We start from the raw sequence: 15,000 nt of genomic DNA on the forward strand, positions 1-15,000 counted from the left end.
ATAGCCTACAACATTCGCAAAACGGAGAACATCTTTCACTCATCATTTTTAATTACTTCTCGCGCCTATGCCTGCTCAGCATAGCTGCTCTCTCTATCTCCCTCCCTCCGAGGTAGCTAGACCCTACAAGATGCTTCTCCCTAAATGAATGAAAATTGTTTTAGAAAGTAGCCGCGGTAGCCTGTAAAATGCGGCATGAAATCCTGGCTACTGTGTAATTGAAACCAGACTAGGTTAGGCTCTTTGCTCCAGGTCCGATCATTTTCGGCTGCGCGAACACATAGGCTACTTATTAAGGGGGGAATTCTCCCATTCGCGCGTAAATCGCGCGTAAGCTTTTTTTACGCGGTTCTGTTGCGCATCAATGTTTTACGCGCATTCTGCCGTCCCAGGTTATGACACACCAACATAGCGTAAATTCCAAATCAAGGCGGCCTCATGAAAGAGGCGTGATTTATTTAAAAAATGAACCAGACTTATCTACCTCCTCCTTAACTCATTGGCTGCCAGCGATTTTCAGTGCAGAGCTCTCCATACTGCCAGACGTTTTACAGCATTTTGACTGTTTTTCCAAGATCCACCGAACGGTGAGCTTTATGACTATGTAAACACCGAAGGTACCAAATGAAAGAGTAGACTCTCTTCTTTCACCAGGAAAAAACGGCTTGTTTCTATCGTTTTCCGTTCTTTAAAAATCGTCAGTAGAACATGGGTTAGTTTTGCTAAAAACACCTGTTTTTGACCAAAACATGGAGAAAACGATCTTTTTGTGAAAATCAACTTTTTAACGTTAGCGTTTCAGTAGTATGTCAACCACGATTGCACTGTTATCTCGTCAGTCTCGTCAAGGTTGCTAGGGACTCTGATGGTCGCTAAAGACTCTGAACAGGATGCTAGACTTAGCAAGCTAGCACTAGCAAGGTTGTTGTTAGTCTATATCGCAATATCCAATGTAAATGGATCATACCGTTCACGTGTTTTCCATCCTTGATGTAAGAAGTAAGCATATTTATTCCCTGCATCGCGTGCAAACTAGATCCACTGTGGTCGATCTTCAGTGTGTTTGCTAGTGTCTCTGCATGACTTGTGCACTCTAGGCAGATACTAATGATCCAAATGGCACTGTTGCCATCTAGAGGTTCGGATCGCTAGTGCAGTCTGTTTACAAGCCTGAAACTCTGCCAGATCGTTCCCAAGCCCACCCAGGAGCCCTCCCCATTGAAAACGGCAATTGACGTCTATAGACGTCAATGGCAGTCAACGTATGTGTCTAAATTGACGTTTAAAGACGTCAATGGCAGTTAATGAGTTAATTTAGGTTGATATGAAAACGTGGAACGTGGACTTTCTCATTGACCTTCTGAATGCCATTTAAATCCAGAAAGAACACCAACCAGTCTTTGATTTTGAAAACGTATGCAAGGTGAACTGAATAAAGAACTGCCTACAGTAAAATGGTGTCATCACATAGCTTAACAAAGAAATTACTTCACGAAATTTCACTTTCGCTTTGACGTTTGTTTACAAAGAGTCAAGACGTGCTTGAGGTGTGTAGATTTATCATTCAAAAACTCACATTTGTCAAAAAGGTTTTGCTGGCAGCTGCCTCGCATAATATCAATTTATCTATGCTAAGAAATATGTAGACTGACATCTGCAGCTTCGAACACAGTAGAGAGACTGACATAACGAGTTCAATCTTCATTACAAACGAATTAAAAGACGAGAGAATCAACTATGCTGCTCCTCCACTATAGTGCAGACGTCTGTGCAAATGTATGGATGTCTTCAGTGAAGTTGGAAAGAAACGGACAGTCGAGTATGTATGCATGGGATTATGACTTCTCGTCAAGTTAAAACTGAAGATACATAATCGGTAAGATCCAATACTGAAAGTGGGTGATTATAACGGGGTTTTCACTATTTAACAATGTAGCCTATGAAGCCAGTGACGGTAATGGCGCGAAATATGCCACCGTGTGACACTGTAATGCGGTAAACATGAAGCTGTATCAGCTTATAAGCATCACATTTGATACTGTAATGTCAATTTGTAAATTCCGTGTTGCATACATGTATTTAGAACTAGGCCTTCTGCCGACATGAGCAATATGCTGTTTCACCTTGTAGTGGCGCTTGACCTTATTCCAGCCCTCCAGGGTGCGCATGGGAGAATTCCCCCCTAAACGAATAGAAGTGAATTTGGGGAGTGAATTAGAATTAGCCACCCATTAATTTTAGAGTTTAGATTATCTGCCCAAACCCGAACTGCGGGCCGGTGTTACGGATCTCGAGATCCAACAACACCGGTGTTGGGTCGACATTTTTCATCCTTCCCCTCCCGTCGGGTCAGGCTCCTAATCACAGAACGCATATGCCTCCGTTTTAAAATAGCCTATAAATAACATTTTTTTTAAGTAGCATACAAAATGTAAAAGCGAAATATAAAAAATGAAATACTATGAAAAAGTTGAAAGTCAAGTTTGCTTAAGGTTTGTTCAAGAACTCGTCCAGAGTTTTTACCTCAAACAACACAAATCAACACAAATAAATGAACAGATAACTCAAACGAGCTGTAGCCTATGTCATAATGAAACAGCCACAGACTATCAACACGGTCTGACACGAATGACACATGGCTTAGTGCAAATTGAATTTATGACCAAACGATTTGATTCGTGCACGAAGCGCAATCTAGCGATCATGTGTAAGTGTAAGTGACAGCGTCCCAGTCTGAGCTTTAAGTAGTTCACACCAGCACGGCGCTTCTAGTAGGACGTCAAAGCGGTCAGATGACCGGGGCGCGGCGCTTCTAGGTATAAGTGGGTCAGAACGGCGCGGCGCTTCTAGTGTTAAAGACGTGGAAGGCGTGTGTGTGTGTGTGTGTGTGTGTGTGTGTGTGTGTGTGTGCACCTTAAAGACGTGGAAGGTGTGTGTGCGTGTGTGTGTGTGTGTGTGTACCTTAAAGACGTGGAAGGTGTGTGTGTGTGTGTGTGTGTGTGTGTGTGTGTGTGTGTGTGTGTGTGTGTACCTTAAAGACGTGGAAGGTGTGTGTGTGTGTGTGTGTGTGTGTACCTTAAAGACGTGGAAGGCGTGTGTGTGTGTGTGTGTGTGTGTGTGTGTGTGCGCGCGCCCGCGCGCGCGTGCGTGCGTGCGTGCGCGCGCGTGCGTGCGTGCGTGCGTGCGTGCGTGCGTGCGTGCGTGCGTGCGTGTGTGTGTGTGTGTGTATGTGTACCTTAAAGACGTGGAAGGTGTGTGTGTGTGTGTGTGTGTGTGTGTGTGTGTGTGTGTGTGTGTGTGTATGTGTACCTTAAAGACGTGGAAGGTGTGTGTGTGTGTGTGTGTGTGTGTGTGTGTACCTTAAAGACGTGGAAGGCTTCAAACTGGATGTTCCTGCTTTTGTCCCGTAGCAGGTTCATCATGAGCTTCAGGTTCTCAGCTTTACTGATGTAGCGCGTCATCACCGTGAAGTTGTGCCTGTCCAATAGGAGCTCACCTAGCAGCTTCACACACACACACACACACACAGCGTCATCACCGTGAAGTTGTGCCTGTCCAATAGCAACTCACCTAGCAGCTACACACACACACACACACACACACACACACACACACACACACAGCGTCATCACCGTGAAGTTGTGCCTGTCCAATAGGAGCTCACCTAGCAGCTACACACACACACACACACACACACAGCGTCATCACCGTGAAGTTATGCCTGTCCAATAGGAGCTCACCTAGCAGCTACACACACACACACACACACACACACACACACACACACACACACAGCATCATCACCGTGAAGTTGTGCCTGTCCAATAGGAGCTCACCTAGCAGCTTCACACACACACACACACACACACACACACACACACAGCGTCATCACCGTGAAGTTGTGCCTGTCCAATAGCAACTCACCTAGCAGCTACACACACACACACACACACACACACACACACACACACATACACACACACACAGCGTCATCACCGTGAAGTTGTGCCTGTCCAATAGCAACTCACCTAGCAGCTACACACACACACACACACACACACACACACACACACACACACAGCGTCATCACCGTGAAGTTGTGCCTGTCCAATAGCAACTCACCTAGCAGCTACACACACACACACACACACACACACACACACACACACACACACACACACACACACACACACACACACACAGTGTCATCACCGTGAAGTTGTGCCTGTCCAATAGCAACTCACCTAGCAGCTTCACACACACACACACCAGGGATGGAAATTAGCACCAGCCACCAGCCAAATGCTGGTAAAATGTGAGAGTGGCTGGTAGATTTCAGACACAAAGTCATATTTTAACATTGAGTGGCTGGTTAATTTCACCAGAAATCTGCTATTGGCTGATAGATTGTCACATTTTCAAATTTTAATTTCCACCCCTGACACACACACACACACACACACACACACACACACACACACACAGCATCATCACCATGAAGTTGTGCCTGTCCAATAGCAACTCACCTAGCAGCTTCACACACACACACACACACGCAGTGTCATCACTGTGAAGTTGTGCCTGTCCAATAGGAGCTTGACTAGCAGCTACACACACACACACACACACACACACACACACAGCGTCATCACCGTGAAGTTGTGCCTGTCCAATAGCAACTCACCTAGCAGCTTCACACACACACACACACACACACACACAGCGTCATCACCGTGAAGTTGTGCCTGTCCAGGAGCAGCTCACCTAGCAGCTACACACACACACACATACACACATTCGCACGCACGCACACTCACCTTCAGAGATTGTCTTTTTGTCACATAATTTTCAGAATGAAGAAGTTTCTCATATTCACTGAAGAACTGCAGGGAAACAGAGGGAGAGAGATGGAGGGAAACAGAGGGAGAGAGAGAGAATGAGAGAGAGAAACAGACCTAAACAGGCACCTAACCCCTCACCGCTCCCCACGCACACACACACACACACACGGCACTGCTCCCCGAGCGCCGCTGGTTGGGCAGGCAGCTCACTGCTCTGGGTTAGTGTGTGATTCACCTCACTGTGTGTTCACTGTGTGCGTTCACTAATTTGGTTAAATTGGGTTAAATGCAGAGACTGAATTTCCCTCATGGGATCAAACAAGTATATATACTTATACTTACACTTACACAATCATTGTGTGTGTGTGTGTGTGTGTGTGTGTGTGTGTGTGTGTGTGTGTGTGTGTGTGTGTGTGTGTGTGTGTGCATGTTTGTGTGTGTGTGTGTGTGTGTGTGTGTGTGTATGGGGGGGTGTGTGTATGGGTGTGTGTGTGTGTGTGTTTGTATGGGGGTGTGCATATGTGTGTGGTGACACAGGTGACACAACAAGGTATTGATGTAGGGTGAGGAGATGGACCAATGAGGTGGCAGGATGGTGAGGGCCAATAGACCTCTGAAAAGCTGCCATCTTTGCCCATTTAAGGAGTTAAGGTATCTGACGATTTTACCTATGGGAAATTAACATGGGGATTTGGAATTATCACACCTGTTAAACTTGCGTGGATGACAAAATCGGAAATTCAGGTGTTTTCCTGAACACACTTTTGTCCTCTGCCTTCGAGAGGAATCTGTGATCTCCGGTACGCGAAGGCGGCAGACTTTGATTTTTGCTACCCCAGAGCTAACTTGCTATGCAACTTGCCATTAAGTTAGTTAGCCAGTTAGCTCTGGGGTAGCAAAAATGAAAGTGTGCCGACTTCACATACTGAAGATCACATTATGCACAAGAAGGCAGAGGACAAAAGTGTGTTCAGGAAAACGTCTTTATTTAAGACTATATCGTCGCCGTGGGAGTTTAACAGGTGCGATAATTCAAAATCCCCATGTTATTTTCCCATAGGAAAAATCACCAGATACCGAATCTCAAAGATGGCAGCTTTTTTGTAGGCGAACTTCAGAGGTCTAATGGGGTGGCAGGATGGTGAGGACCAATGGGGTGGCAGGATGGTGAGGGCCAATGGGGTGGCAGGATGGTGAGGACCAATGGGGTGGCAGGATGGTGAGGGCCAATGGGGTGGCAGGATGGTGAGGGCCAATGGGGTGGCAGGATGGTGAGGACCAATGGGGTGGCAGGATGGTGAGGACCAATGGGGTGGCAGGATGGTGAGGACCAATGGGGTGGCAGGATGGTGAGGACCAATGGGGTGGCAGGATGGTGAGGGCCAATGGGGTGGCAGGATGGTGAGGACCAATGGGGTGGCAGGATGGTGAGGGCCAATGGGGTGGCAGGATGGTGAGGGCCAATGGGGTGGCAGGATGGTGAGGACCAATGGGGTGACAGGATGGTGAGGACCAATGGGGTGGCAGGATGAGGACTCACCCTTTCGTAGTTCTGCTCAAGAAACTCAGCACTCAGCAGCTTGTGTCGCGTCAGCAAGTCCTAAACACACACACACACACACACACACACACACACACACACACACACACACACACACACACACACACACACACACACACACACACACACACACACTTGGTCAAATGAAAAACACAGTCCAGTGCACATTACATACACTCTAGCAAACACACAAATTTGTTCAAAACAGCTGCTTTCAAATCAACTTTGCTAACATCTTATGACATCATAGCTTAGTCTCCCTAATGTAGGCTACTAATTTATGCAATCAAGCGTTAGAATCCTGTGTGGATGTCGAGTTTAGCTGACTGCTGCATTATCTCTAAGCGGTACGGTACGGATCCACTAGTCACGGTGAGTATTCTCACGTCACGATTGTCAATTCGTTTTCAATGGAGCGCGCCAGGACGTTAACGTCGCCACCGCAAAGCATCTTGGGAAGGTAGCACGGCTGTTTCAGCTGCGCCGTCACGTCAAGAAGTTGGGCTCTGCTGAACTTTATGCAAATGAATCCGTCGGACGCACCGTCGTTATCCAATGATAGCAGAGATCTTCTGTTACTAGCTCTCGTCCAGTTCGCCTCTTCTCTCGGGAATTCATTTTACGCTCGAAATCGAAACTGGAAAGTGATCTACGAGAAGATTGTTGGAGAAAACGGTCGGTTGAATGTTTAAATGTTGACTTTGTAGTCATGCTGTTGTGGCTGGCTAGATAGCCAGCTAAATGTCACACACACACACTCGTTTATCAAAAAACAACACACCCCATGCCGAAACTTCGCTCACGCCTACTCTGCGTCCGCTGGAGGGAGGCGTTGGCTACACACAGGACGCAGATAGTGGATCAGTACGATCAGTACCGGTAGAACACTGTCGAGTTTACGCAGATAGTGGATCAGTACGATCAGTACCGGTAGAACACTGTCGAGTTTACGCAGATAGTGGATCAGTACGATCAGTACCGGTAGAACACTGTCGAGTTTACGCAGATAGTGGATCAGTACGATCAGTACCGGTAGAACACTGTCGAGTTTACGCAGATAGTGGATCAGTACGCTCAGTACCGGTAGAACACTGTCGAGTTTACGCAGATAGTGGATCAGTACGCTCAGTACCGGTAGAACACTGTCGAGTTTACGCAGATAGTGGATCAGTACGCTCAGTACCGGTAGAACACTGTCGAGTTTACGCAGATAGTGGATCAGTACGCTCAGTACCGGTAGAATACTGTGTGGATGTCGAGTTTAGCTTTCGTGCGTGCTCTATTCATTTTAGTGACGAACGCTGAATGTTTGCAAAATCCTGATGCAAATGGAAAAGTGTTTTCCAAAAGTCAAAAAGTACACACCTGTATTTTAACACACACAGACACACACACCTTTAAGGTGGTGAAGGCGTCGGAGGCGATGTCGAAGGTGGACACACACACACACACACACACACACACACACACACACACACACACACACACACCTTGAAGGTGGTGAAGGCGTCAGAGGCGATGTCGAAGGTGGACACACACACACACACACACACACACACACCTTGAAGGTGGTGAAGGCGTCGGAGGCGATGTCGAAGGTGGACACACACACACACACACACACACACACACACACACACACACACACACACCTTGAAGGTGGTGAAGGCGTCGGAGGCGATGTCGAAGGTGGACACACACACACACACACACACACACACACACACACACCTTGAAGGTGGTGAAGGCGTCGGAGGCGATGTCGAAGGTGGACACACACACACACACACACACACCTTGAAGGTGGTGACGGCGTCGGAGGCGATGTCGAAGGTGGACACACACACACACACACACACACACACACACACACACACCTTGAAGGTGGTGAAGGCGTCGGAGGCGATGTCGAAGGTGGACACACACACACACACACACACACACACACCTTGAAGGTGGTGAAGGCGTCGGAGGCGATGTCGAAGGTGGACACACACACACACACACACACACACACACACACACACACACACACACACCTTGAAGGTGGTGAAGGCGTCGGAGGCGATGTCGAAGGTGGACACACACACACACACACACACACACACACACACACACACACCTTGAAGGTGGTGAAGGCGTCGGAGGCGATGTCGAAGGTGGACACACACACACACACACACACACACACACACACACACACACACACACACACACCTTGAAGGTGGTGAAGGCGTCGGAGGCGATGTCGAAGGTGGACACACACACACACACACACACACACACACACACACACACACACACACACACACACACACACACACACACACACACACACACACACACACACACACACACACACACACACACACACACACCTTGAAGGTGGTGAAGGCGTCGGAGGCGATGTCGAAGGTGGACACACACACACACACACACACACACACACACACACACACACACACACACCTTGAAGGTGGTGAAGGCGTCGGAGGCGATGTCGAAGGTGGACACACACACACACACACACACACACACACACACACCTTGAAGGTGGTGAAGGCGTCGGAGGCGATGTCGAAGGTGGACACACACACACACACACACACACACACACACACACACACACACACCTTGAAGGTGGTGAAGGCGTCGGAGGCGATGTCGAAGGTGGACACACACACACACACACACACACACACACACACACACCTTGAAGGTGGTGAAGGCGTCGGAGGCGATGTCGAAGGTGGACACACACACACACACACACACACACACACACACACACACACACACACACACACACACACACACACACACACACACACACCTTGAAGGTGGTGAAGGCGTCGGAGGCGATGTCGAAGGTGGACACACACACACACACACACACACACACACACACACACACACACACACACCTTGAAGGTGGTGAAGGCGTCGGAGGCGATGTCGAAGGTGGACACACACACACACACACACACACACACACACACACCTTGAAGGTGGTGAAGGCGTCGGAGGCGATGTCGAAGGTGGACACACACACACACACACACACACACACACACACACACACACCTTGAAGGTGGTGAAGGCGTCGGAGGCGATGTCGAAGGTGGACATCTCCACGTAGGTGAAGAAGCAGTAGAAGTGCGGTGTGTGGAGTGTGATCTTGGCCAGCGGTTCCTGGCGCACACACTCACGCAGCATCATCCCGCAGTTCAGCGCGATCTCAGGGCTCTCGTACCTACACACACACACACACACACACACACACACACACACACAATCAGATTCCCCCCCCAGTAAACTGTTAGCTACCATTGCTCCATTGAGACTGAATGGGATTTAGCTAACTAGCTAACTAGGTAGGCTGGGTGAACCCGGCAGCCTACCGAAGTATCCCCACGTCTTTATGTGGTCGGATAGAGAGTCCAGAATAAATTTAATCGAGTCAGTACCTTTCCGGAAATGTCGCTGCTGCAGCTAGCAACGTTTGTTCAACACTTTATTAACATTTCCGGAAAGGTACGGACTCGATTAAATTCATTCTGGGCTCTCTATCCGACCACATAAAGACGTGGGGATACTTCGGTTTGGCTTTAGGGATCCTCGACTCACTACCACGTAAGTGTAGTGTTGTTTGGAACAGTAGAAGAGGTATAAAAATAGCGTTTTGTAAGCAGCATGAAGAGGATGTTTTGCTGGGTGCAGAGGTGTGTGTGTGTGTGTGTGTGTGTGTGTGTGTGTGTGTGTGTGTGTGTGTGTGTGTCACCCTTTAAGCAGCATGAAGAGGATGTTTTGCTGGGTGCAGAGGTACTCCACAGTAGGGGTTCGAGTGCCGATCTGCCTCCTCAAGATGTTGTTGAAGATCTGAGCCACATCCTTCTTCCCCTGCACACACACACACACACACACACACACACACACACACACACACACACACACACACACACACACACCTTAGTTAGTTCAGGAAGCACCTCTTGGGTCTCTGGGATCAGCACACGTAGGAAAGAGAAAGAGATGACAACACAAAACAACACAAACACAACAACACTACAAACACACAACACTACAAACACACAACACTACAAATACAACAACACTACAAACACACAACACTACAAACACACAACACTACAAACACACAACACTACAAACACACAACACTACGCATGTTGCGTGCGTGTTGTTTCGTGATCCTCCTCTGCGGCCGCGCCTCCTGGTTTGTGCCGGTGACTTCCCAGGTCCGTCTGCAGGATCACGGCGGCTCCTCTGCGTCCGCATCGCTTCTAGTCGACGCGGCCGCAGAGGAGGAGTGCAGCTGACACACACACACACACACACACACACACACCGCAAAGGAGGAGTGCGGCTGAGGCCACGTAGAGCTGGTCTGCGCCGCTTGCCACTTCCATCCATTGTTCTCGGAAATGTTCAATCGTTGAGGAATAAAGTGGACGAGCTGCAGGCGAATGTGAAATGCATACCGGAGTACAAACATGATTGTGCGTGTGTGTGTGTGCGTGTGTGTGTGTGTGCGGCTGAGGCCACGTAGAGCATGATTGTGCGATAGCGCTGACTGAAACTTGGTTCGCACGACTTGAGTCGGGATTTTGAAATCAATGGCTTCGGTCAACATATCCGACTCCGACTCGACAGGAGCACTCAGCTGACTGGCAAAACACGGGGAGGGGGCGTGTGCTTATGTGTCAACCCACGCTGGTAGATGGAAGAGGCCTATAAACACACACACACACACACACACACACACACACACATACACACACACACACACACACACATACACACACACACACACACACATACACACACACACACACACACACACACACACACACACACACACACAGGGAGGGGGCGTGTGCTTATGTGTCAACCCACGCTGGTGCAAGACGGCTTTAGTTTGTTTTTCTTGAGAAAGTTGAAGGGATTCAATGTTGACAGCACACTTCTTACTCCTCTTTCATTGAATCCATTTTAACCTTTGCTTCAATTTGTTGGTATGGTAACCTAAATGTGTCCAACAAAAACAGGCTTGTCAAACTAGTCCATATCTGCCAAAAGATTGTTGGTATTAACCTCAACAGCATTGCACAGGTGTGTGAGGTCATGTGACACAGAGAGCGTTGGCCATTCTGACTGATGTTAAGTCATCCACTGCACAGTGCGTTTTGCCTCCTGCCATCAGGTACTGGTCTTAAGCGGGCCAGATCCAATAGATACTTGAGATCATTTGTGACCATTCAAAGCGAAATCAGTCGTTTTGCGCACAACGTTACTTTGAGAAAATCAACAATAACAAACGTCCGGGTTAAAATGTTGAATTTCACGTTTTCGCATAATTTCACTGTATACAGTCTACAGTTTCATATTGTGAACGCATTTCACGGAAAAACATACATTTTGACCGTTAAACCCGGCAGGATTCAACACATTTGCTGTCATTCCCGTTGTGCACGCGCCGCTTAAACAGGTGATTTCTCCTCTTCTGGCATATCGTGACAGGAGAACCATGTCAACTTTGGATGCGGTTATCTTAGCAATAGTTTGTGTAATACCCTTGATATACATATCGTTGGAAAGCTTCGTTTATGGCCGTTCACATGAGCACAATAACTTAATTTAGTAAATTTTACCGACATTTTCACTTTACAGGGTCACATTTGTCCCAGTTGCTGTTGGTCTTCTTAACAAACACAACAACGCCTTTACTAATCAACAACACAAAACACAACAACACACACGTACACATCTCTATCGCAGGCCCATTGTATATCGTTTATACCACATATCGTTTATACCGCCATTACTAAACAACACAAACACAACAACACAATCACCTAACAACACAAACACAACAAAGTGCCAAACAACAACATTAACACAACACCACCACCACCACTGCAGCAATCACAACAGCAGACACATTAAACACACACACACAAACACACACACACACACACACGCACTCAGAGACACACACACACACACACACACACCTCAAAGTCGATGAGCTGCAGGTGTGCGATGAGTGTGTAGAGGAGGCCACACACACACACACACACACACACACACACACACACACACACACACACACACACACACACCTCAAAGTCGATGAGCTGCAGGTGTGCGATGAGTGTGTAGAGGAGGCCACACACACACACACACACACACACACACACACACACACACACATACACACCTCAAAGTCGATGAGCGGCAGGTGTGCGATGAGTGTGTAGAGGAGGCCACACACACACACACACACACACACACACACACACACACACATACACACCTCAAAGTCGATGAGCGGCAGGTGTGCGATGAGTGTGTAGAGGAGGCCACACACACACACACACACACACACACACACACACACACACATACACACCTCAAAGTCGATGAGCGGCAGGTGTGCGATGAGTGTGTAGAGGAGGCCACACACACACACACACACACACACACACACACACACACACACACACCTCAAAGTCGATGAGCGGCAGGTGTGCGATGAGTGTGTAGAGGAGGCCGCTGTTGTAGAGCTCCTGAGAGAGCAGCGCCACGGCCTCCGTCTGGGGCTCCTTCTCCGCCGTCCCGTACAGCACCTCCTTCATCTGCACCAGAGCCCTGCTCACCTCCTCCTGGGCCTACACACACACACACACACACACACACACACACACACACACGTTAGTCCCGTACAGCACCTCCTTCATCTGCACCAGAGCCCTGCTCACCTCCTCCTGCGCCTACACACACACACACACACACACACACACGCACACACACACACACACACACACGTTAGTCCCGTACAGCACCTCCTTCATCTGCACCAGAGCCCTGCTCACCTCCTCCTGCGCCTACACACACACACACACACGTTAGTCCCGTACAGCACCTCCTTCATCTGCACCAGAGCCCTGCTCACCTCCTCCTGCGCCTACACACACACACACACACGTTAGTCCCGTACAGCACCTCCTTCATCTGCACCAGAGCCCTGCTCACCTCCTCCTGCGCCTACACACACACACACACACGTTAGTCCCGTACAGCACCTCCTTCATCTGCACCAGAGCCCTGCTCACCTCCTCCTGCGCCTACACACACACACACACACGTTAGTCCCGTACAGCACCTCCTTCATCTGCACCAGAGCCCTGCTCACCTCCTCCTGCGCCTACACACACACACACACACACACACACACACGTTAGTCCCGTACAGCACCTCCTTCATCTGCACCAGAGCCCTGCTCACCTCCTCCTGCGCCTACACACACACACACACACGTTAGTCCCGTACAGCACCTCCTTCATCTGCACCAGAGCCCTGCTCACCTCCTCCTGCGCCTACACACACACACACACACGTTAGTCCCGTACAGCACCTCCTTCATCTGCACCAGAGCCCTGCTCACCTCCTCCTGCGCCTACACACACACACACACACACACACACACACGTTAGTCCCGTACAGCACCTCCTTCATCTGCACCAGAGCCCTGCTCACCTCCTCCTGCGCCTACACACACACACACACACACACGTTAGTCCCGTACAGCACCTCCTTCATCTGCACCAGAGCCCTGCTCACCTCCTCCTGCGCCTACACACACACACACACACGTTAGTCCCGTACAGCACCTCCTTCATCTGCACCAGAGCCCTGCTCACCTCCTCCTGCGCCTACACACACACACACACACACACACACACACGTTAGTCCCGTACAGCACCTCCTTCATCTGCACCAGAGCCCTGCTCACCTCCTCCTGCGCCTACACACACACACACACACGTTAGTCCCGTACAGCACCTCCTTCATCTGCACCAGAGCCCTGCTCACCTCCTCCTGCGCCTACACACACACACACACACGTTAGTCCCGTACAGCACCTCCTTCATCTGCACCAGAGCCCTGCTCACCTCCTCCTGCGCCTACACACACACACACACACACACACACACACGTTAGTCCCGTACAGCACCTCCTTCATCTGCACCAGAGCCCTGCTCACCTCCTCCTGCGCCTACACACACACACACACACACACGTTAGTCCCGTACAGCACCTCCTTCATCTGCACCAGAGCCCTGCTCACCTCCTCCTGCGCCTACACACACACACACACACACACACAGACACACACACACACACACACACACACACACGTTAGTCCCGTACAGCACCTCCTTCATCTGCACCAGAGCCCTGCTCACCTCCTCCTGCGCCTACACACACACACACACACACACGTTAGTCCCGTACAGCACCTCCTTCATCTGCACCAGAGCCCTGCTCACCTCCTCCTGCGCCTACACACACACACACACACACACACACACACACACACACACACACACACACGTTAGTCCCGTACAGCACCTCCTTCATCTGCACCAGAGCCCTGCTCACCTCCTCCTGCGCCTACACACACACACACACACACACACGTTAGTCCCGTACAGCACCTCCTTCATCTGCACCAGAGCCCTGCTCACCTCCTCCTGCGCCTACACACACACACACACACACACACAGACACACACA

At 49.5% G+C, this 15,000-nt stretch overlaps 1 protein-coding gene across 1 annotated transcript in view; it reads right to left on the bottom strand.

Annotated features, from left to right (window-relative positions):
• Nucleotides 1-15,000, bottom strand: part of cab39 (calcium binding protein 39) — a 23,143-nt gene that overhangs the window by 2,710 nt on the left and 5,433 nt on the right. The window contains exons 3-8 of the mRNA XM_062552960.1: nucleotides 12,927-13,091; nucleotides 10,184-10,302; nucleotides 9,487-9,655; nucleotides 6,382-6,441; nucleotides 4,818-4,883; nucleotides 3,360-3,503 (exon numbers count right to left, since the gene is read on the bottom strand). Coding sequence (XP_062408944.1) covers nucleotides 3,360-3,503; nucleotides 4,818-4,883; nucleotides 6,382-6,441; nucleotides 9,487-9,655; nucleotides 10,184-10,302; nucleotides 12,927-13,091 — 723 coding nt within the window. The remainder of the gene's footprint in view (nucleotides 1-3,359; nucleotides 3,504-4,817; nucleotides 4,884-6,381; nucleotides 6,442-9,486; nucleotides 9,656-10,183; nucleotides 10,303-12,926; nucleotides 13,092-15,000) is intronic.

The sequence above is a fragment of the Sardina pilchardus genome, chromosome 13 (genome assembly GCF_963854185.1).
Source record: "Sardina pilchardus chromosome 13, fSarPil1.1, whole genome shotgun sequence".
Taxonomy (NCBI): Eukaryota; Metazoa; Chordata; class Actinopteri; order Clupeiformes; family Clupeidae; genus Sardina; species Sardina pilchardus.